Source organism: Onychostruthus taczanowskii, unplaced genomic scaffold (assembly GCF_017590055.1).
Source record: "Onychostruthus taczanowskii isolate IOZ18803 unplaced genomic scaffold, ASM1759005v1 scaffold158, whole genome shotgun sequence".
In the NCBI taxonomy this organism is placed as follows: domain Eukaryota; kingdom Metazoa; phylum Chordata; class Aves; order Passeriformes; family Passeridae; genus Onychostruthus; species Onychostruthus taczanowskii.
In genome coordinates, this window is record NW_024498773.1 from 605,310 (window position 1) to 629,275 (window position 23,966).

Consider the following 23,966-nt stretch of genomic DNA (forward strand, 5'->3'; position numbering starts at 1 on the left):
CACTCAATCACCTCTGGCTGTCAGGTCATGGTGGGTTAATTGGGAATTTTCTGTCCACACTTACAGAAACTGTAATGATTGTCTCCAAGTATGTTCCACTTGCTGTATCTTTTACTGCCTTCAATACTGTTCTACCAACTTATACCTCTGTATGATATAATTATTTAATATAAAAGACCAAACTCCAAAGACACTGTCCAAACACTAACCCCATTGCAAAAACTTAAGTATATCACTTGCCAAGGCAACAGGCTTCTCAAAAATACCTTAGGCAGGCAGAAATCTTGAACATCTCATTCGTGGCCAGTTTTCCCGGTTGTTTACATTTGGCTGGATAAGGCACTCTCAGGACTGAGTGCACTGCACTGAACTTTTCCAATTAAGTGAATGCACACACTTAATTCCCTTTTACAGCCATATGGATGCTGATTGTCCATTCAATTTGAGCCAACTATTACATTTTTAAAAACTCAAGTGTCCAAAACCATATCAGCCTGGCAAGTTAGTTAGCTTGTCATGCCTGTTTCTTATCAGGTAAAGCCACTTAACTGGCATTATCTGGAACCAGTGTTTGTGTTTAAACCAAGTCATGAGAGCAGCAGATAGTGCGACCAAATGGAAAACATGCAGTAAGAGCTCATGCTTTGCACCCTGGGCTACTGTAAGCCTACAAAAATGAATGGACTTTCATATGTCTACACCAGCACAGCCCACTCTGTGATAAGGGCTGTTTTTCTTATTAGCTTCTAAGACTGTAGCCTCAAGAGTTTACTCATCTCACACCCCATGACTGAAATGAGGAAGCAGTCACACCCATCCTTTTACCTAACATGGGATTTTAAGTAAACTTTAAAGTACAGAGCTGAAAGTACATAAATTAAGAAAGAGCTAAAATCGCCCCAAGATCCATTTTCTCAAAAATCTAACTTTCAAATCCAATCTTACAATTCTCTGGGAAAAGACTTTGGCTGGGCCAGACCAACAGTTCTACCTACCACGGCTACCAGTAGGGTAGTGACAGAGGCATCTGTGGCAAAGTGTGATTGCTTAGGGAATATCACAATACAGACAGTACTGTAATTGTAATACCCAAACACAGTTCTCCACCTGGCTTCTAAGTCAGAATGGTAGCACTTATTTTATACTGATTTACACAACTACCCCACATGCAAAGGCAGGGACTAACCAAGTCCTCAGCTACCAAACAACAACAAAGCCTAAGCAATGTGTTTTCCACCGCTGAATAAACTCAGACCCACAGCAACAGGTCTGGTCACATCAATGTTTGTCCTGAGAGGATGTTCCCAAGGAGCTTTTCATGTTCAGCACTCACCCAAATGAATAATGAACACTTGCACCCTATGTTGTGAAAGCTGAACATTATCAGTCAGGCCCTAAGACAATAAGATAGAACAGCAAGAGATCCTGTTCCGCATTTGAGTTTATTATTTGCAAGCAGAGCAAAATGCAGCTGTAATTCTCTCTCAGTTGAAAGGGGAAAAATAAGCAAACAAATGAAGTTACACTTATCTCACTCACAAGACTTGACAGAACAAAACAAAAAAACTCTTTCTCTAAATGAACACCAACTTGAATACCACCCTAAACATATGGAAAAAAAACCTCATGCACTACTATAAAAACACAGTCTAGATCTAATATAAAATCACAGCCATTAAAGTTTCTGATATGATTTTTGCACTAGTCCTAGAACAACTGAGATATGAAATGTATCAAACAAGTGACAAAATGGAGGTTACTGCATTTTAAACCACTACAATCTGTATTTTAGGAAAATAATCTGCCGTGCTAAAGCTGAAAGGTCTGCACTGTTCATCCTATCAGGGGAAGCAATCAGTAGCAGTGGCTTGTATATGCAAAAAATAGTTTCTCTCTGTTGACAGTATCATCTCTTTCAATCTTGATGTTAAACCACACATATTTTTACTGAAAACAGAAATAATATTTTCTGTCATTGTCTTGGCTGGCACCTGCTCCGGCTCTTAACCCAGAGTTCACCAAGTGTGTGCAGTCCTAAGGACTTCAGCTTACTTTAGTTGAACAATGAGACAAAGAAACATTATTGCTCAGCTCTGCTAGATATAACTAACCTTTACCTTCAGGTGACAGAAAGAATATATAAAAAGCACATACTATGTTTATAACACCAGAACATGCACACAAAAAAAAAGCAACAAGGGGAAGGATTTTAATTAGATGTCAGAGGGTAGAGGTTTTAGCACTTCACAGACACTTATCTGATGAAAGCAATGCCAATGTTATATGATGCAGTCATGCACTTGTTCTAACTGTCCCCAAAGCCACTGCTGTGGCTGGTCCCATCACTGGTACCAATAGATTTAAAAAAAAAATTAAACAAAATCAAAATGGCAAATTGCAGTGACTGCAAAAATGAAGCCTTTAATACATTTCACTTTGCAGTCATAAGAAAAGACAAAAAGGGAAAGAAACAGATGAGGAAAGATGCTGAACTCAGAAAAGGTGAAAGGAAATTATTTCATACGAGCTATTTGTGAGCTGTTGTTGGATTTCGGGAAGTAAATGGAAACCTGACTTTCATCCCAAAAAAAAAATTATAAGACTTTGTCCAGCTAAATCCTAATTAAAGGCGTATTTGACAGAAAATACCTTAAGATATAACAGATGTTAACTGAAATCACCCTGCTTAAAATGTTGGACAAGTCATATTTAGCCTTAATACACCATATTACAAACAGAAAATGAAGAAAAAAGGACCGGCCATCAATGATGACCATCTGCATAATGTCACCATACAAAAGGAATATTTATTTTAAGAAGAAATGTAATTTAATTTTCTCAACTATTTTAGTCAGGGAAACTTTTACATAACCCATAAAACTTATTAGAGTACCAGGCTAATTTGCAAGTTAAAAAATCGTCTACAAAATAAAATCTACATTGGGATAATATATTTAGGAAAATGATGTTAAAATATGCCAAATAGTCTTGATTTATTGTGTGAAATGGACTTTGTTATATCTAACAACAACTGTAGGCAAAAAGAGGTAGATTTATTTTATGAAATAGACTATCACATGTTGTCTGACACAGCTAGGAGAAGCACCATTAGTCTTCATCTTCGGTTTGAATGGAGAAAGAGTATTAAATGTTTATCAGTGTAAATAGCAAAGACAATTTTTTTTAAAAAAGGAGAAAATATGCTTAGTCATAGGGAAAGGTGGCATTTGAAAGACATAGCTCTCTTCATTCAGCCCATATTTTGAGCTGGAAATAAAACAAATTAATTTAACATTAATATCATCTAAGTTAATACATTTGTCCCAGTGATATGACTGCACATTTGGAACATATGGGTAATCAAGTAAGCTGAATTTTAAAAGAAAACGGATGGATGATAGAGATTACACAACTACATGTAAGTAAAATAGAGAAAAAGCAGAAATTTTATTTTAAAGTGGGAGAGAGTGTTTAAAGGCACCAAACAGCAAACACATATTGCCCAGAGAATTCTGATTCCAATTACAACAGCAGAAAAGACTACAGAAAAGTTTCAGTTTTTCCTCATATTTCCAGGCAAAGAGACTGAAAACAAAATGAACAACACACGCACAACCTCACAGCAACGCAGACTGACCTTCTCTGCCTGGGCTAAGGCAAAGATTATTTTAAACCAAGAGCTGAATAGCCATACAAATAGCCTCACAAATTTCCTGAAACACAGCCAGGGACTAATGATGTAGGAAATGCTGTTTGGCTTGAACTGCTGCCCTAAGACCAGGACAGTCCAGCTGAACAAAAAGTTTAAGTCATTAGGTTCAAGGGTCATTAGCTACTTGTCCTCTAAGACACCCACTTAAAACTGCACACACAATGAAACATATCAGAATCAGAAAGCAAAGCAATTATTTTCTTTCTACACTAATTAAAATAAAATAAAATAAAATAAAATAAAATAAAATAAAATAAAATAAAATTTAAAAAATGTTGTAAACTGCCTCTATTTTCCAGGGCTATGCTTTTAATTATGTTGCATTTCAAGAACCGCCACAGCTAAAAGGCAGAGCACACCACTTTTATTTCTAAATCAAAAGACAAAAGACTGCATTCAGGATAAACACTGGAGGTTTCCGGAGGTATACACCTGCCTCCTTGTAAAAAATAGGTTCTAAAATTCTATAGAGGCATATTGAACCATGATAAAAAGATATTGTTTACATTTTCAAGCCCAGACAAGTTTTTTTCTCAAATAGAAAACATGCACACGCACATACACGTGCTTAACTCCAAGCACAAGTTTGACAGACCTGTGTGTTCCTTCTGTCAGAGATGAAGCTAAGCAATACCCGTGTAATCATATGCGGACCTGGAGCTTGACATATCTATTACCAAATTTCAGGAAGCATCCATTATCTAGGACATGACTTCTGCGATCCAAGCTTAATCCTATCTCCTCTAATACCTGTGAAAACATCCAGCTTGCCGTGACAGCTTCCGCATACGGAACAGATTTCCAGCTCACACAACTGAAGCATGTTAAAATTGCATGGCACTAACTTCTGTTCCACTTAATATCAAAATAAAGGGATACTCTCCTTGAAATGGGAAGAGGGTGCAAACAGTGGCACCTTGGGTCAAGCAAGCCAAACAATGAGATACTAACCAAGACACATAAGTATAAAATTAATTTCCAAGAGACAGATCTCCAGAGGAAAAAAACGTTCTCACTGCCTGTTTTCATACTTCCCTTTCAACCTTTACATTAGACCTACACATATAGGGGCCTACCCTCTTTAATCCATGACAACTCTTTTATTTTTTCTGAAAAGCTGGGGATTTCATATTCTGTGAAGCTTAGATATAATACTGACTGAAGGCAAAACATGGAATCCATTCCGAGAGATCCTCAAGGACATTGCAGCAGTTCTGAATCACTTCGTGACAACAAAATTAACCAAAAAAAGAAGACAACTGCCCCCAGGTCAGCAGAGAAGGACCTACCTGTCTGTTGTGTTCTTTTGGGGTAAGTCTTGCTGCGACTTCTTTCAATGCTCTGGTCAGGCCGCGGGAGATGCACAGAAGGGTCTCTGGTCATTCGCAAAGATGTTTTGCCACTTAAAACACAATAAAATAATGAGAAAACACTCGGGAAAGTTATCCAACAAGATCCTTAGACTGATAAAAAAATTCTATTAACTTGTCATCCCATGTCTGGTTCTCCTGCTGAGCAGCACTACCCTGAATTTGTTTTGAATCAGTCACTGGCAAAATCATCAACAGATTGTGCCAACCGCTCCTATATTTGTCATTTCCAAGTGGAGATACACCACTAAAACAAAATGGGATTTTTTAGGAATAGCTTAAGGTAGCATGACCTTTTCTAACCTAGAATATTCTAACATACAACTTTCTTAAGGCACATTATTTCTTCCTGAACATTTTCTGTAAGTCTCCTCCCAGGAAAACATGTTTAATATTGTTTACACATATTTAATATTGTTCGGTTCCAATCAGTCAGGAGCTACTCCTCTGGCATGTGGAATGCAGCCTAAAAGACTGCAAAACAAACTGCAATAAAGGACTTACTAGCACAGCCCCAGATGACAACAAATAGAGTAAAAATCTTGATGCTTGTTTACAGAAAGGGTTTTCTTCATTGTGCAATTGGAGTAAATTATTAAGTTTAAATAAATTCTTTTATACTCATTTTAATGTTCCTCTCAGTGTTACTAAACAGAATATAGTGGTCATACCAAAAATGTAAAATTCATATTCCTCCCCAAAACTCCATATTTGTTCCTGGACACTTAATACATAAGAGAAGCAATTGCCACTATTAATTCCTTAACACCTGAAGTTTGATCATTTTGAAGTAAAAGCTATTGTACTAGAAAGTACTAAGCAACTATACAGGAATTACTTATGTAGATTTTCTGAATTACGCGAATAGACTCCATGAGATACTGATAATTTTTTCACCAATAGCCCTTCACAGATAGTCAGCACTGCAGAATTTTAATATTTTCAAAATTATAAAAGAATTGAAGGACAAAAAAAAAATCTGTATTCCTAACCCTACATCACAGTAATGCGGGGTTTTTTTTTATGTACTTGGTTCAAAGCATGCTCCCAAGTTACCCAAAAAACTTTTCTGTTCAACTTTTAAGTTTGGCAACCATGACAGTCCTGCAAATTCCAGAAGCAACTTTAACCAAATATCTGGGCACCCCCACTAAGACCTCCAAAGCATCCCATCTTAAGACAAGAAAATTGCCTTCCTGAAAATTGTCTGACACACAATGAGAAGTACCTAGAATATTTAACAAAAAAGAAAAAACAACAACAAAACCAAAAACAAACAAATGAAACAAAACAACATTTAAAAAAAAACACGACACCACAAGATAAATTAAAATATGGTTCCCCCCACTTACACAGAAAAATAGTGGGATTATGGTTTCTGCTCCAAGATAATTATGTGTACAGATACACAACACTGTCACTGCTTTTGGTGCTACAATGGGGACCAAAGACAAAAAGGGAAGACAACCAAAATTGTCAGTTATGACCATCATCCCAACATGACAGGCCTGATCACATATCACTCATGACATTTATTAAAACAGGAAGACAAACTGAACTGCACTACCAACAGCATAGCTCAAACATAGTTAACTGCTTCATGGCATGTTTATTTAATTGACTGGAAAGTTCTTGCCAGTAAAAGCTTTCTCCTCCCCAGTATCAGTGCCCTGCTCCAATCTGTTGAAGTGGACCAACAGAAAAAAACTCATCCACAGGAATGAGTACTCTGCCAGGAATCAGTGAAATCCTACCCATTATCCCAGAGGGGGTAATGCAGGCCAGGATCTACTACAAACACGAAAGGCAAGACAATCATTGCCCTGTTACCTACAGCAAGGAGAATTAGAATCAGTCTGGACTAGGAAATCGGCAAAGTGAAAAAGATCTGCCCAGCTAATGATTATCAACCTTACTCAATATGATCCATTTATTTCTTGCATGACAGTGGAAAGAGTGCTCCTTACCCATCCTCAATTTCAAGGGTTTATAGCCTTGAACCTCTTTCAAGGTTTAGCGCCTTGAACATTCATCCAGTGTTGTCACCTATTCAAGTCAGAAAAGATACACCCTCATTTTGGTATTCCCCAACTGTCGGGAAAACCTCTTTAGGACATGAACATAATTTCAGGACTTATAAGGAGATAATGATTTAAAGAGCTGTCAAAGTTTCTCCCACTTTGAATACAGATTACAGCAAGCCTCAACGAATTCTGGTGATTTGGAGAAGAAACATTTGTCCCAAAACTGCCAGGCTTCCAAAGGGAATCTGTTAAAATGTCCCTAATTCATCTTTCGTCTTCAGAACTATACTAGGTCATACTCTGGGTGGTGGTTTTCTTTCATTGGAAGGAAAGAGGAAAAAAGGAATGAAGAAGGAAAGAATTGAAGTTTAAACAATCAAAAAAATTCACCTGTACCGATGTTTATAACCTATGGATCCAAACTTGCTGACTTTTCTTGACAGAGAGCTTGATTCATTCTCTGGCACCCTGTGTAGTTTGAAAAATAAAATAAGAGAGTAAATTGCATAGATATGTCTGAATTATAGTCCCCTTCCCAAGTCAAGAAAAAAGAAAACAAATTTAGGCTCAAAAAAATTTTTTTTTTCTGCAAGTTCCTCTTCATCACTACCTCTGGACAGATTCGTCGGGGGTTGAGTCTCCCAAAGCCACCTGTTTGTCCCCCCTATTTTGACTACACATCTCTTTATTTCAGAGTCAAGTGTAAATTGCTGGCACCAGCAGTCTTTCACCTAATTTTGGGAGAAGGTAAACCCACCCTGCCACAGTAGTGAGACTGCAGGAGGGATTCTCAGTTCACTCATTTACAGCACTGCTAAAGTCCGTTCAGAGGATTCCATCCACCAATTCCCAGTTAAACACCTTAGCACATTTCTCTTGGTGTTTTTTTGCAACAGTAAAATCAAGTGCTTTGAGATATGCAGTACTGAGAAGATCAGTAAGTAAGCAAAATTTTATGTAAATTCAATTAATTTCTATTAAAAATATATATATATTTCTGTGCACTGTAGAAAATAGTAATGTCTGAATTCCAAAGGCCTCCCTCAAGCCAATGCTGCTACAGAAAATCTGATGATTAAATACATCAAAATCTATATGGCAAGTTAAATCCTGCCATATTTCTGATAAAACCTACTACATACAACCTGAAGTACAGTTTAGAAAAGAATACTAAGACAAAAGAACTACTGAACTACCTAATTTTAAAAACATTGTTTCACATCACTGTAAGAGAAGGTGTTGGCTTTTAAAAGCATTCTATAACCAAGAGCATAATGTGTTTCCAGGCAGCCAGCCTTTGTTACACCACTCTGCAGGTATAACAAGGCCCCCACTCAGTGTAATAACCTATGGAAAGCACAACCTAACTTCTGCATCACTCACCTGAAAAATGTATGATGCTCCACACAGCATTTCCAGAGATGTTTGCATGTGACCTTGTTACGGGCTTCAAAAAAGAAGGAAGTTTCATTGCACTGCAGATAAAACAAAAAAAAAATGAATGTTCTTATGGGGGATTCTGCCATTGGAGTGAATCTCATTTACTGAACACAAGAACCAGCCATCTCATGTCAGTCCATGCAAGAAAAGAAATCAGCACAAAGAAAAGCAGGTTCTATAATTCTGTAGAATTCTTTATTTAAAAGTGGTTTTCTTTTTGAAAATCACAGAAAAGAGATTTTTGAAACACTTTTGTTCCTTCATTCTTGCTGATACCCATCAGCTTCTTTCCTAAATAAAACACACAAGTTTTTTGGTTGTTTTTTTTTTTTTTTCAAAAATTATATTTCTGATGTTTTCTGAAATGGCAGCTCAGATGTCAATCAAAAATATTCTGGTTAACAGTATTTAAAAAAGCAAGAATAGGTAAAAGAAAGAAAGGAGCTCAAGATCTGGTATAAACTAATATGAAGCAATGACAGAGGAGACATACAGAACAGGCCAACGTAAACCTGAGGAAAAAAAACTGAAAAAGGGAAGGGTTTTCTTTTTTTAAAAAGCTAACTTCATAAAAATTTAAAATGCTAGGAAAAAGTTGGAAGCCTTAAAATCCAATTTAAAATCTCTTAAGGAAGACAACACGAGCCAGAATAAAAGCATATACAAAGGTTAAAAACTGATCTCTGGAAACTGGCAAAGAGAAGTGGGACACATACAAACTATTAAATACTTCCAACAGAAAAGGAGAAGCAACAGACACATCACAGTGCTTGTTTTCAACAAGTTAAACACTCAGATATGTTCACAAAAATACCCTTCCATCTATTTTTCACTTGGTGAACTCAAGCATTTGGTGTTTCAGCTGTGATTTGCACAAAGAATGAGCAATCCCAGTGATGTCAGTGTGAGAGCTCAACACGGCATGACACCCCCTGTAACAAAACTGAGTCTCAAACCATTTCAGCGAGGTGTGAGTTACAAAGGAAGTGTGATTCACACCACCTTCAGAAGCTGATTTTGAACAATCTATGCCCTTGCGTTACTTACACTTCCTCAGTGCCATGCATACACAAGTAAAGAGCTCAGGCAAGTTTTTATCTCTCTCATTTATTATTGTTTATTATAATCTGCAAGCACCTTGCAAACTGTGAATTAATTCTCTATGTTCTCTAGAATTCAAAATTTCACCTATAACAAAAATCCAGTTACATCCCTATTGACAGCTGTCAAGCAGCCTCACAAAACGACAAATTACCTTCTCAAGCAGCTTTTGCTTCACCTTGAAACAAATAACAGTAAAACAACAGTATTTTGCACCTGTGGTTAGAATGATAGAGATTTCATTTCCTGACCAAAAAAATTTAAATTATATATGAACTTATTTTTTCCCATGCCTTATTTTAGTTAAATGTCTGGCTGGAACAGTGCCAGGGAACAGGAAAGGAATTTTAAAAAATCCTCTGGTCTCCCATCAAAAGCACACTTTACTCTCCATGGCAAGAGCAAAGAATACAGGCAGTACAGTAAGACAATGACCACCAAGAATGTTGAAATCTAGGATTCATCTGATACTGCTGTGTATATCATAAAATGACTTTGTAGTACATTGGTCCCATAAATATATTTTCTAAGTCCCTCAGGTTTGATAGGGATCATCATCTCTCTGCAGGATTCACAAGTAGTTTAACTTATAGACAAAATAAATTTAATTCATGAAAAGTAAAGGCTTCCTGAAAAATCTTAAAAATAATCTAGGAGAAAAATCGATTTATTTTGGACTCTTCCAGAGTAACAACATTGCTCTTTCTCCTCTGATGGCTAGAAACAAGAGTCTACCCACTGAAAAATCATAACACATTTTACATTGTAAAACTTGTAAAGAAAACATGTAAAATGGTGCTTTGCATTTGCTTACTTTGCACATAGCAGAAAAGTAGCTTTGGATTTCATTATTTGATTTAAATTACAATTTCTATATTAGGCTGTCATCTAATATGATTTCATATAAAGCCACACAACTACACTCATCTTCAAAAGGATAATATCAAACTGGATTGTAGTATTGCAAATTTGATGCAATATGATGAGTCAGTTTAGCTTCTGTTAGGAAACAACTCAGTGACTCGCTTTTAATATGCAGGGTCTTGCTCCTTCTTTGTTCACTCCTACTTTTAGGCAAAGAATCCTCTGTTGCACTTAAATTTATTTAATTACATAATCTCAAAGGAAGGAGTTTCTGGTATGTGGGAAGGGAGAGAAGACAGGCATGACTTTTTTTTTTCCCTTTTCTTTTTTTTTTTCTTTTTTTTTTTTTCTTTTGTTGAGAATTTTTAAAATAAGGTGTTCTGACATATCTTATTGTTAGACCAGTTTGAATGCCACTGGAATTGAATGACAGTGGGAAAAAGCTGAGGAAAAAGTTCCATTCCCATTGGGGATGTCAATTTTGTCTTCTATAAGTTGTCTTCTTTAAGTTTTAGAACTTTTCCATACACAGAACAGACCACAGGAAGACACATTAAAATCAGCAAGTGACAGTAAGAGGGACCGTATAGTTATACTGCCATATCATAGAAAGAGCTGACCAGCAAAAATAACTGATTCCATCATATGAAGGCATTATTTTCCAAGAAGAAAGTTCGCCCTAGCTGGTAAGAAAAATGTTGATGATGCTGAAACATCTAAACTTAGTATTGAGCAATCAATGGCACTCAGGGAGGGCAAAAAATAAAAGGCCTGGTGATGGGGAGGCAAGAGCAGGATAATAACCCTAAAGATCCAATTTACCAAAACTTTATGGAATTCAGATCTGGAAAATTAAACAATTGCCTAAAAGTCATGGGACAGACTAACAAGCCTTCTGATAACACACCCAGGCTTCTTTATTTGAATTTGAAGGAAAATCACATCTCTGAAAACTATGGCCTGAAAACTGATGCTTGCTATAACTCAAAAGCACAATTAAATTGTGCTATTGAGAGGAAAAAATGTGCTATAGAGAGGAAAAGGAGCCTAAAACACTCATCCTCATCAAAGGGGAAACAATTCATAATTCTTTCACCATTTCTCAGCTTATCTGGGAAGGATTCTGTAACTTACTGCAACCAAGTTCAGTATGACACTGCTTATAGCACAGCCAGGTTTAGGACTTCCTCTATGTTCCTTTTAGGACTGTTGAAGGCTGGTAAGAGTAGTGATTACCCTGGCAATTTATAAATGACTATATAAAAAGTAAGCAGTACTGAAAACAGCAATACCATTCTGGATTAACATTTCTCCCCCAAGGGAATGAATTGATTTGTGTAACAGGCCTTACCTGTTAAAGACCATGACCTTTTGTTCCCAATAAAAGACAACATTTTTAGCATTTTGAACATCACAATTTCCTACAGGTAGTTCATGTTAGCTGGGTGTTTTGCTTATTATTCTCATATAGCTGAACCAAAAGAAACAAAGACCTATTGTAATTTTACTAATGATTTAAAGGAAATTACACTTCCAAAGTCATTCAATGCTCTTTGGTGTGTCACAAGGTTCTCCTGGCTACTCATTCTGCTGCATTCAGAGTGCCCAGTGTACTAAAAGTGAAGCACTATAAATCATGAACAGCTCCCAGAGCAGTCCTGGCTGTCTGCACACTCTGGAGATCTCTCATTGAACCATGTTGGTGTTTGCCTGTTCTTTCAGGAAGTCCATTTTGCTGATCAAACAAGTAGGAAACCACTTATTTTTGTATGGTTATTTTCAATCCCTTCTGCGACTTGCAGGAGCAAGGGAGGGGTAGGATGGTGGACCAGAGGCTGCAAAAGGACCCTTGCAGCAATAACCAAGCTGTGGGACTGCCTTGTACTGACAAAGGCACAAACCCTTTGTCAAAAAATGTGAGGACAAGCATTACATGTCCCTCTCCTTTTAGGTGCTTTGAAAACTTGTCCTGCAGTCTCCAAAACATTCTACAGCTGATACTGCTAAAACCTGAGCCCCATTTTTAGCAACAGGAGGCAAGAAAGACTAGCACAGTGGGTGCAGATAACTTGTCTACACTACAAACTTATACACAGATGGACAATGAAGCCCTTCCCTGTTTTATGCTGGCTCCCAGAGCAGCCAGAAGACTGATCTGGCAGGGCCCTTAAAACCTCCACTAGAGAGCTGGGAATTGGAACAGGGCTACACCCTAATACCCACACCTCTCAGGTGAAAGATTAAAAGCGTCTTACAAAACCCTTCAAAGGAGAAAAGTCAGAAGGGTCATTGCTCTGCCTAAGCACAGAACAGCTCTGGGACTAGTACACAAGTTCAGGAGTGCTTGGCAAACAGCTTCCTGCTTGCTTTGTCTCACCAGCCTGATTACACAGCTTTCAGGCTCAGAGATGCTTTGTGCCCAGCTAGCTCAGTTCCTAGGCAGAGCAAGCTCAGCTCCACCTGGAAGAGAAGACACACACGTAAAATGACGGCTCTTGTCTCTGAGGGCCAGAAGATCCCTTGTTCTTGGAGTTCATGGATTACTCCCAGGATAAGAGGCCATTGTCAGTAGATTTACACCCATTCCAGGGAGAACTGAACCTGCCCACAGAGCAAAAATGATAAAAGAACAACTGATTCAGAGCAGGCTTTAGTTACCTTAATTTACAAGATATTTATGGGCTCCCAGCAATGAAGGATCAGAAAATGAAGAAGAAAACCCCAAAACCACATTAGGATCCATGCCAGTACACACACCACTCCTCCCAGGCACAGTGAGTGGTAATGCTAGATAAGGAGGGATCTTGCCCCGTTACAGGGCACACTGCACTTACACATACGACACCTGCACATGTAACAGAATTATTAACACTGGCTCTGAAGCTACTGCTTCAGAACATTATTCTTTGCCAGGTTAGGCACATACCTGGGTACCATCAGCTCTAAATTACAATAGCAAGTATTCTGTCTTTATATATAGACATATGAAGACAAATCACAGTTAATGTAGCAAACAATGTGTACCATTACTGGTTACACAAGGTCAGTCTTTAGGAAAATTATACCAAGTTGGCAATTAAAACTGATAAAGATGTGCCACTTGCATGTCAGCATTGAAACAAACATATCTCAGGTTTACAGCAACTACAGCAATTACAGCAATTCAAAAACACTAAGGAAGAATTAGAAAAAAAGAAAGATGACAGTATCACCTTAATGTTAGTGAATTTAATTTTATGCAGGCCTTGAACAGATCTTACAGTCCTTCTATGATGGCTCAGAAAGCAATTAAGAAAAGACAAGAAAATCCCCCAAGCAACCAAAACAAGCCAAAACTGTTTAATATGACATATTAATATCACCGGGCTTGCTCACCTCTACCCTTTACTATCACTCTAAGTTAAGTGGATGCAAATGCAAATGTAAATGGTGTAAAAGTAATTTGCAATTCTTAAACCATAAAAAAGATCAAAATGCTATATTTTTCTGGAAACTACACATACAATAATTTGGACATATGACTGAGAGTAACATATCTTCAAGTCCTGTTCAGTCTTCCTAAGAAGCTGCAGGAACAATAAATAAAATTAGAAGTTCCTGACTGGAATTTGTAACTCAAGACAGAATACAGCATTTGATAGGAAAAGAAGGGGTATAGCTGAACAACCTTATTAACATAATTATTTTTCAGACTAATGATACTTATGAAAAGCAGATTAAAAAAGACAAAGCACATTTACAGTGTTTTCTGGACAATTTAAAATAACACAAAAAAAATGTATTTATACAAGTTTCAGCCACACAAAATGGGGATGATTATGTATTTTGGACTTGCATCAGTGGTTGGTATTTTTCCTGAAGAGCCGTGACCAATTTCGCCTTGTGAATTCATCTGATTATGGAAGACTGCAGAGGAACACACAAAAATGTGGAAATCATTTTTAACTGCACAGACTGGGAGATTGTTCTGACCCAAAAATACCCAAATTTCAAGATCTCTTGAAATAAAAATTTGAGAATTCAAAAAGTCCTTTCTCTTACAGGAAAAATGATGAAAGCAAGTGTTTCGTGCTGTGAATACTTTCTGTTTTGTGAAACAGGAAAAGTAAGAACAGAAGTTTTGCATAAACCCTGCTAAGGAGTGAAATCATTCACGTGCATGTTCAGACACAGAGCAACTACAGTAAAAGGCTCGGTTACACCAAACAGCACTGGGGTGCAGGGAGCGGCACAAAAGTACTTGGTACCTACAGGCAAAAAAACTCCACGTCTCTCATTCCTGCCTACTATCACATTTGCATTCCCAGCCTACACAGTCTATCAAAGCATGTTTTTCTCTGTTTCCTTTCATGTCCCTAGCTGAGAGAGAAATCTAGGAAGCAGGCCATGCTCCTCACATGGGGCAACACAGGAGGCATGCTGGGCACCCCTTACACTACTCACTTCCACACAGAGCACCCATTGTGACCAAACTCTGTTTTGCTGGTGGAGAGGGGAGGGCTTTGGCAGCCACCTGTGTTACTGGATTGTTTCCAGCAAGGTTGTTCCACAGACATGCTGTCAGGAACTGTGCACATGCATTAGATGAATTTCTCAGCTTACTGAGAAATAAACCTCTTTAATCTTCAAAAATTATTGGCCATTTTATGTCATGTTCAGAGAATGTGAACATGTGAAGCTCTTGCAAGGGAAGGGTTCCTAATTTCATGCTGATGCTTAGAGGTGCCAGGGTGGACCTAACACCTTTATAGCTCAGAATTCACAGCATGGATTCATGCAGGGGGACAATTAAATGCTGATTCAATTATTAACACCACTGAAAAAGAGCTTCAGTCTCACATGTCCATGGATGGCCAGATATTAAAGGCAATATTTTGTTTATGAAGGGGCAATAGCAATGACCTAAGGGAGAAAACATATAATACAAGCAAGGTAGTGAAAGATAGAACTAAAATACTGATGGTCATGCTTGTACACAATAGCAACAGGTGTGCAGGAAAAAAAATATGAGGCAGCTAAATATACAGGAATTATTCTCATGGAAGAGATATGAAGAAGTGCAAGAAGTTACATTACAAAAGAGAAAAGCCAAAGCAGCTTACTATATTATAAGGCACTAAGCAATAACATCTGCTCAGTAAGCATCAAGTTTATGAAAAGTGAAGCAATGTAAACAAGAAAATGAGCAGTCATAGGTTTGGCTGATACAAACACCACAGTGGGGTTTAGCTAGTCTGAAGGCACAGACTTGTGCATTACTGTCATCTGTCAAGAAGACCAGATGTTCATTTCCATCCACCAAGTGGGAAATACACAGATTCTTCTGGCATGGTTGAAAAAATTTCATACCAACCTCAGCAAGAAACAACAAAGAAGTTACCACAAGTAATTCCATCCGGGGAAGAGCTCTGCTGGTACTAAAGGCACCAACAGCTTCCCCTTTATGAGCAGTGAAAGGTGACAGTCAGTGTGAATAAGGGTAGCTAGTTTGTGTGGAAACATGGATGAAAACCCACACTGCAGAGAATTTTTACAACATATGGAAACATGACTCACACAAAGCACTCGGTTCACCCAGAAATAATCTGCTCTGTTACATGGAATTAGGTCCTTCACTTTATGCCATAAAGTTCAATTTAAAGACATGGGAAAGGTCCCATTATTTTTACTCCTCCTGAATCTCTTCTGGAGCTCTCTACAACTAACTGGAACAGATATACCAGACTTGGTATACCACATCTGATACAAGGAAAGTATTAATTCCCTGGGCTGTAAAATGATATTACAGGAGGCAGGATGGAGTGAAAATGGCATATTTACTCTACTGTAATATACTCATGTGTCACATAGGAGGACAAAGTGATACCATTTATTAAAAAAACACAAGATGAATAAAAAAAATTTGTGAATCAGATTTTTTAGGAGTATTGGAACATACACATATACTGATGAGCTTTTCCTCCTCTGTGTAGAACAGCATAAATTGCTATGACAACTTTAATCCAGAGACTGAGGTTACTGTCTTCTTATTCCAATATATAATTTTGTTCAAAGTACCTCAGATTGTTAAAAAAAGGAAAAAGACGATTTCTCTGTGCCATTTTGGCCCTTCATGATCTTGTTAGGATATGAAGTTATGTAGAAACACTTCAGATTATTATTAGTTGCAAAGGTGAATTTACACACCCCTGTACTTACTGTTCTACCCAACAATTTCCTAGAAATACCTGTCAAGGCTTGAAACTACTGTGTTCTGTCAAAATGTTTGCCTTATGATCACAATGGTAAGTGTTCACCAGCCATCAATATTCACAGCCTCAACTTTTCCAAAACCTTCCAGGTTTTCTACCCAGCATGTTAAGGCTTTGCCATTCCACATGGTTGAAAGAAAACTGTGGAAATGTGGCATCAAAGAGAAGCTACGGCTTCATTTCCAAGTAATTCCCTCCAAGTCAAACTCAGACTAGTTTATACATGAACTATCACTCACCCTTTACATGAAACATGGTGAGTTTTCCCAGCCTTCCCCCAGCCTTTAAATAACGCTCCTATTTCAACAAACACACCTTCAGAAATAAAATTCTCACAGATTACCACACCAAATATAAACAAGCCACTTGGGGGTAACAAAAGAGAGATTTGCCAAGACATCTGCAAAGACACCAGAAACTCTGTCCACAACAGCAGCAAGACAAATATCCTCATGGAAAAACCATGGATGAGACTGACAACCATTACAAAGATGAACAAAAACACATAGATAAACAGTAAAGGAGATTTTTGCCAGCATGTTAATACTACTTAAAACTATTAACTATCAGTCCTTATGAAATTATAAACTTTCATGTTCTAAAAAGATATACAAAGTATTTTCAAAAAATATATCAGCTAACTAAACTTGTAACTAAACCAGACAGCAAAACCCACAAACTGATGGCAAATATGTTTTTTATTGCATGTCATTATTTTTTCCTACATTCTCAACAGTCTTCTCCTCTCCCTACTCCTACATGTTTTGTAGGGGATAATTTATTTTTTTTTTTTTAATTTTACTTACTGCATGTTAGAACCTCCTCTCTCCCTATCAGCGTGCTGTCCTTGTCCCACTGGAACCAACATTGCTTTCTCTCAAATAGTCTAAGTGCAAAGTGATGTTGAACTCTGACAAATGGTTTTCAACTATATAACATGGCTGCCTGTTTTGTGCCTGACAGCTTTGTGAGGCTCCCTTTGTGAGGCTCCCTTCAGCTACATTTGGTTTCATACAGTAAATTTCAATAAAACCAATTAGACTTTCACAGACACACTAAATTTCCATCTTTATTAGACCTCTTTTTTTTTTTTTTTTAATCTTTTCAGACCTAAATAAAAACTTACATCTTTTCCCAGGACTCGAAGTTCAAACTGTGTTTCCTTGAAGTGAACTTTCGTAATTCTAGGCCTGCAATATTGAGAAAGAAAGACAAACCGAACTCCATGACCTTTTAATTTCATGTGTAATAAGATATAAAGTTGCAAGCAAAGACAAAAAAAAAATTCACAGGTAGATTTATTTTTCAGGTATGCCCCAGATATCAGCAGACAATTAGGGATATGTAAACATTTCAGCATGAATATGGTAAAGGTGATCTACTGTTTTCAATACCTGGACTATCAAAGAATTAAAAATCTGCATCATCCAGAGAAATATTAAGAATTCTATGTGTACTTTGTTGATATTGCTATGATTAAACTTTCAAATAGATATCGCAAATCTTAGACATCCATACAACATTGTTATTGTTTTACTGCAGACTGCACATTTAAATAATACATACCAGAAATATTTTCCTACTTGTTTTTTATTCTTGTAGACAACAACTCCTACGGGTGTTAATCCTAAAAAGTATTCAGATTTGTTTTCACCCTAGAAAATAAAAATCTATGTCATTCATACAGTTGCAAGTAGAATCACAGTATTACTGAGATCCAGTGAGAAAATCATCCCAGTGACTTGAATGTACTGTTTCACTCTGTACAAACAGGAAAATAGCACTTGATTTATTTATGAAAGTTTCTATATGGAAATTTGTAGTTCTGGGGGAAAAGAAGCAAGAAAGAATGGCAATGAGGGAAGAAAAGGAAATTTCATGCCATGGTGAAAAACAAAAATACCTTTTTTTTTTTTTCCTGTTTTCTTACTGAATTAATTATTAATTTTTGCTATTTGGCAAATGGCCAGAACTCAGAAACTGAACTCCTTATTGAGGCATGAATGCAACAGACATCTCAACTTCCAGCTGAAAGTAAATAGTGATTTTCTGACCTATAATACAACCACACAACTGCCTTCTCCCTCCTAAAATAGTGTCAGCTGCTGCTGCCTCCAAGTGAAGTAGCTACTTTGGGAAAGTCAAGCTTCTTTTTTGTTGTTCAGAAAGGGCAATGGTATGCAGGGAACAGACACATGCATCAACTCCTCTGAAGGAAACCATTTGTGAAGTCAGGATACAAATCTCAAACTGCACCAGGAGAGAACAGGGTGAAAGCCCTGCTGCTGAGTGGCAGAAGGTCCCCACCTCCCCAGTTTACAGTCAATAACCAAAACCAAAAGTGGCTTAGAGCTGAAAGAGTGCAAGCCATAGTGCATGAGAAAAAAAAAAGTCAGCTGGAAAAGCTCATCCACATGCCTACTTGAGGCAGCGAGGAAGAGCCCTGCAAGTCCAAACCAGAGGAGCATGAGCAGCAGAATTATCAACTGTGAGAGGCACTGACTTGAGACACTGAAAAAATGTCCTGTGTGATTTCAGGGCTGACAAAGGTCAAGCACACCTGGCAAGCTCTGTCTGTGCTCCTCAATGAATTAACTGCCAAAGGCAACTTTACTTTTAATATGACCAAAGGAGAAAAATAACTGCATCGCATTGTGTGTGCAGCTTCAGTCTCAAAAGAGGGCTTCTGCTGCTGATGTAATTTAAGTAGACACAATGATGTTCACAGGTTACCTAGGCAGGCATTTCATTGCACAATAAAGGCAAGTTATGAGGCAAAAGAAATTCCAGGCTGTACTAATTTAACATGATTTTGTTGGATCATGTTGGATCTTGTTCCAGTAACTCCCCATTTTTCCATTGGTGGGAGGGGAACAAAGCCTGGGATATGAATATAATTAAGCCATGGTGTGCAATAAAAGGTACTTTATATTGCAGGCTACACATTTTTCAGAGGAAATACATATTTAATCTTCAGGTAGTATCTTGATTTTTTTATTTTCTTTCTTTTCTAATTTTACAAAGTACTGACATCTAACTCAGTGAACTATCTATACTACAACTCCCCATTTGAACTCCTGATTTTCTTTTATTAAAAAAAAAAAAAAAACAAAAAAAAAAACAAAAAACAAAAAAAAACCAAAAAAAACAACCCAGGCACACCACGTAGCCCAGACAAGATAGAATGATGTTTCCACCAGGAGCACATAGCCTCTAGGTGATGACTTGGATCCAATCCCAACATACATGCTGACAGACAAAAGAAATGGAGGGGTTTTCAGAGCCAATACAGACAACTTGCAGTGCTGCATGATACAAGATGGGAAAAAGTGGAAACATACTCTGGATCTTTAGCAAAACCTTGACAACAAATATTTTTTAAAAATATTTTAAAAAGCCAGATATGTGATTGCTAGTCTACCCTAATTTTTGCAAAGGTATTGAAAAGGTTTCAGAACACACTTGCTCTTATTTAAACTAAAATAATGTGCAAATTCTTCTGTCAAAGGTGATAACTCTCACTCATGTCTCCTCATGCTTGCACAAACTACTTCTTTTCTATCTGAATTGTTTATATCCAGAGTATAACTGACTGGTTTTTTTATAGATGTAACACAATCACAGCATTTGATCTGAAAATCATTAGGCTTTTGTATGTATGAATAACTGAATCCTCTCTGTCTGTAAATGTGTGGTCCTTTGCATTTCTTGAGTAGTGTTCCCTATTCAGTTATCCTGTGGCAACAACACTAAATAAGTACTGTTTCACATATTAGTGCAGTAATTGTTTTTCACAGTTAATACTTACATAAACAGGATGGAGATCCACTCCATACATTTCCAGAGATTTGGCCACACCTAAGTAGTTCACTTCTGCCTCAGCAGGAACTTGGCCCCTGTAAAAACAATTATTTTTAAGAATCTTGTAATTCCAATCAACACGTCAAAATAGATCATAGTAATAAATATAGTTTTCTGGACACATGTGCAGCCCTTCTTACAAGTTTTTTAGACTCTCATGGTCTTTTCAACTCTGAACTTCTTATTCCAGGTAAGACTAGATCTCTAGTGGTCTCCTAGAACAGACATATATGCTATCATATATATGGTGTTTGCCTAATGCAGTGCCTTTTGCCTTTTCATTGTTGTCACAAACACACTTCGCACATTTAATTTTCAGGCTTCACTATGCAAAAAACTATTTTTCCCCAAATAATTACAATATTATTAATAAAGCAGGAATGGAATGACTGGTTGGGGTACTATTTCCCCATAGAAGCGTTGAAGCTCCTGAAAGCAAGGTTGATAACTTCAGAGAAATTATTAGGTTCTCCATAAAATCTCGCCTACAGTAAGTCACACCAGCTGGTAGCACCCAGGTCTGCTATGTTGAAAACAAGATTTGGAGTCTGTCTCATGAGATTAGCCATTTCAAAGATCCTGCCTGCCTTCCTAACTACAGATATCAACCCATCAGTTAAAAAGTACCACTGGCAGGAAAAAACAGGGAAAACTGGTGAAGGAAAAATCCTGGCTAGTAGGAACATATTTGACATTACTGAAAATTGACTTATTTTCAAAAAGAACAAAACAACAAAATAAATTCAAAGCCTTATCCTCAGAATTTCATTTGTTCTTCACTTAATATCTGTCAATGATACAACAACAAGATTCTCTTTTGTAAGCCTGAAATAGCTGAAGCCATGTTTTTATTTTCACTTCTTTTTAATACTTATCTGAAAGCAACTGGACTGTTATTGGGAAAGTACAGCACATCTTGTAAAAATATCAGCTCAAAAAGATGCATATCCTACTTCATCCTGTTGGTTTTCTTGGGAAATACTCCACTGGATGTGCTACCTTTCAAATTCAAGGTGTGAAGTAGAGCATTCTACATTGAACACTTTGACTAAAGATCTGGCAAAGTCCTGCAATAGGCACATTCCTGCTTCTTGTGTCACCATTCTCTCTAGCCTAGAAGCTACCATCCAGGTTTTTCCAACTTTGTGTTTTGGCTGACAAAGCAAAAAGGATTTCCAAGGTCAAAGACATGAAACAGCAGTGGTAGCATCAATGCAATAGATATTTAAACATATTCAAAAGCATTTAAAATGACTTTGTATCTGGGAGATGGACTGCTTCAGCTCATCTTATCCATGTAGCAGTACTGCCAGTTTTCCAGGTGCTCTTCTCTCCAAGGACTCCTGGAAAAGCAGCAGATCTGAAGCTTATAAGAGAAATCCCTTTCTTCAAATCCCAGTAGATGTGTCATTCATTATCTGTATTCAGAACATGTAGAACACTGGATATTCAGCACATCAGTAATGTCACATCTGTCATGTCTTTTATACACTTTTGCTATAAAAATTTACTCTGCAGCTTGATTTTTAATTTAAAGTCTTACAAGTATATCTCAGAAATGTAAGCAAAATGTTCACAGGGGCTGTATTGTCTCACTGAGTTTGCAAGCAGGCTAAATACCAGTCCTGAGCAAAATGGATTACCCCATTACTGAATTAGTGCTAGAACACAACACCAATATAAACCCTGCTGTTAGCCTTTCCTTACTGAACAGGCTTAGAAAAATGCTGATGCACTTATTCCTCTATTCTCACCTCCCTCTGAAAGGACCAAAAAGTTCAAATGTCAAATAAATTGTTTGAGTGTGTTTTTATAAATACCTTCAGAGTAATACACTATGTTTTAGAAACTGAATTTGCAAAAATATTGAAGGAAGCAAAGATATGAGCTGGAATTTCTGAAGGAAGCAGATGGAAGCCAGAGGTAGAAGTCCTCCCAAAAGCAGATGGAGAAGCCAGAACATGAAGGGATGAAGAATTGTCAGGGACTGAAAGAACTCCCATTAGTACAAAGAGTGTTTCATTTTTATCATGTGTGAAAACACAAACTCTCCTTTAATATCACACATCCCAAAACTAAAGCAGTCTTTGCCAGTGAGAATGACAGAGCTGGCAAAGTGACAGCCATGCAGCTGACACAAACACACTCCTTTGGATGGACAAAGGGCATCTGAGGGCCACTCAAGGCCCCACGCAACACTGAAAGCTGCTTTTAAAGTTAAATATCAGGGGCATTTTTGCTTTGCTTGTGCACCACTGGCAGCATGATATGTTGATTCAAAACACAGCAGCAGCTGACTTGCCAAGCACCAGTCAGTGACAGATCTCCCATAGCCTGAAATGGGCGCTGTCCGCAGCACAACACCGGCTCTCCTGTCTGCACTGAGGGATTCTGTCTCTCCTCCAACACCAAGTGTTTCCTCCCTCACAACTGAGCCCCAAAGTCACTGCTTGATGCTCCACATGTGCCTGACAACATCAGGTCACCTCAAACTGCTCTCTGGCCTTGGAGCTGTCATGTTGGTTTATAGATGGGACTACAATCACAGTAGGCAGGCTGCAGAGTCAGAAACCCCCTCTGCTTTCTTCCCTCACCTTCCTTGCTTTAGAAACTTTCTCAAAAAGCTGCATCTTTACTGAATCTCCAAATAGCTATTGTGCTGTGCAAAAAACCCCAAAAAACTGAGAGGAAACATGCAACAAAAAACAGTTTTTCTTGACATAACTAGGAGAAGGAAAGTATATGCAGTGCCACAGCTGTTTTGAAAAATAAACAAACAAACAAAACTAACAAAACAAAACAAACAAAAAACCAACGAAACAAACACTAAAAGCCCCTGTGTTTCTATGCTGGGATCTGGAAAGTATAGCTCTTCCAAACATATCACAAACCTGTCCCTAAAATGTCACAGGTCAATGAGACAATTTGGGATGCCCTCACCCATTATAGCTTCACACTCCTTAGCTGGAGAGACTGTGGTCACCTGTGCAGAAATCAAAGCTGGCAGTGCTGATGGTAACGGTTGGGCTGAAGTAGCAATGAGTACACCTTGGCTTTCCTCTCTGTTCTGATGCTGCTAAATCCCTGACACCCAACTGCAGCCAAGCAGCAGAACAGTACCAGGGCTTCAGATCAGTGAGTGTTTGACAGTGATCATTTCCCTTCACAACCACTGGCTTCTGAATCTAATGACTGCAGAAATTTGAGAAAGAGAAATGAAGGCTCCTTAGTTCACAGCAATTCATCTCAAGTCTCATTTCTCACAAACCACTTCTGTGATGTTGAACCAAACTAATGAGCTGTGACTCAGTTTCCTCTCTCTGGAATGGAAAACACCAATACT

General features: G+C 37.7%; 1 protein-coding gene across 1 annotated transcript in view; it reads right to left on the bottom strand.

Annotated features, from left to right (window-relative positions):
• Positions 1-23,966, bottom strand: part of EPB41L4A (erythrocyte membrane protein band 4.1 like 4A) — a 125,106-nt gene that overhangs the window by 30,597 nt on the left and 70,543 nt on the right. The window contains exons 7-12 of the mRNA XM_041399172.1: positions 20,571-20,658; positions 18,329-18,417; positions 17,889-17,952; positions 8,490-8,581; positions 7,497-7,574; positions 5,002-5,114 (exon numbers count right to left, since the gene is read on the bottom strand). Of these exons, the coding sequence (XP_041255106.1) occupies positions 5,002-5,114; positions 7,497-7,574; positions 8,490-8,581; positions 17,889-17,952; positions 18,329-18,417; positions 20,571-20,658 (524 nt within the window). The remainder of the gene's footprint in view (positions 1-5,001; positions 5,115-7,496; positions 7,575-8,489; positions 8,582-17,888; positions 17,953-18,328; positions 18,418-20,570; positions 20,659-23,966) is intronic.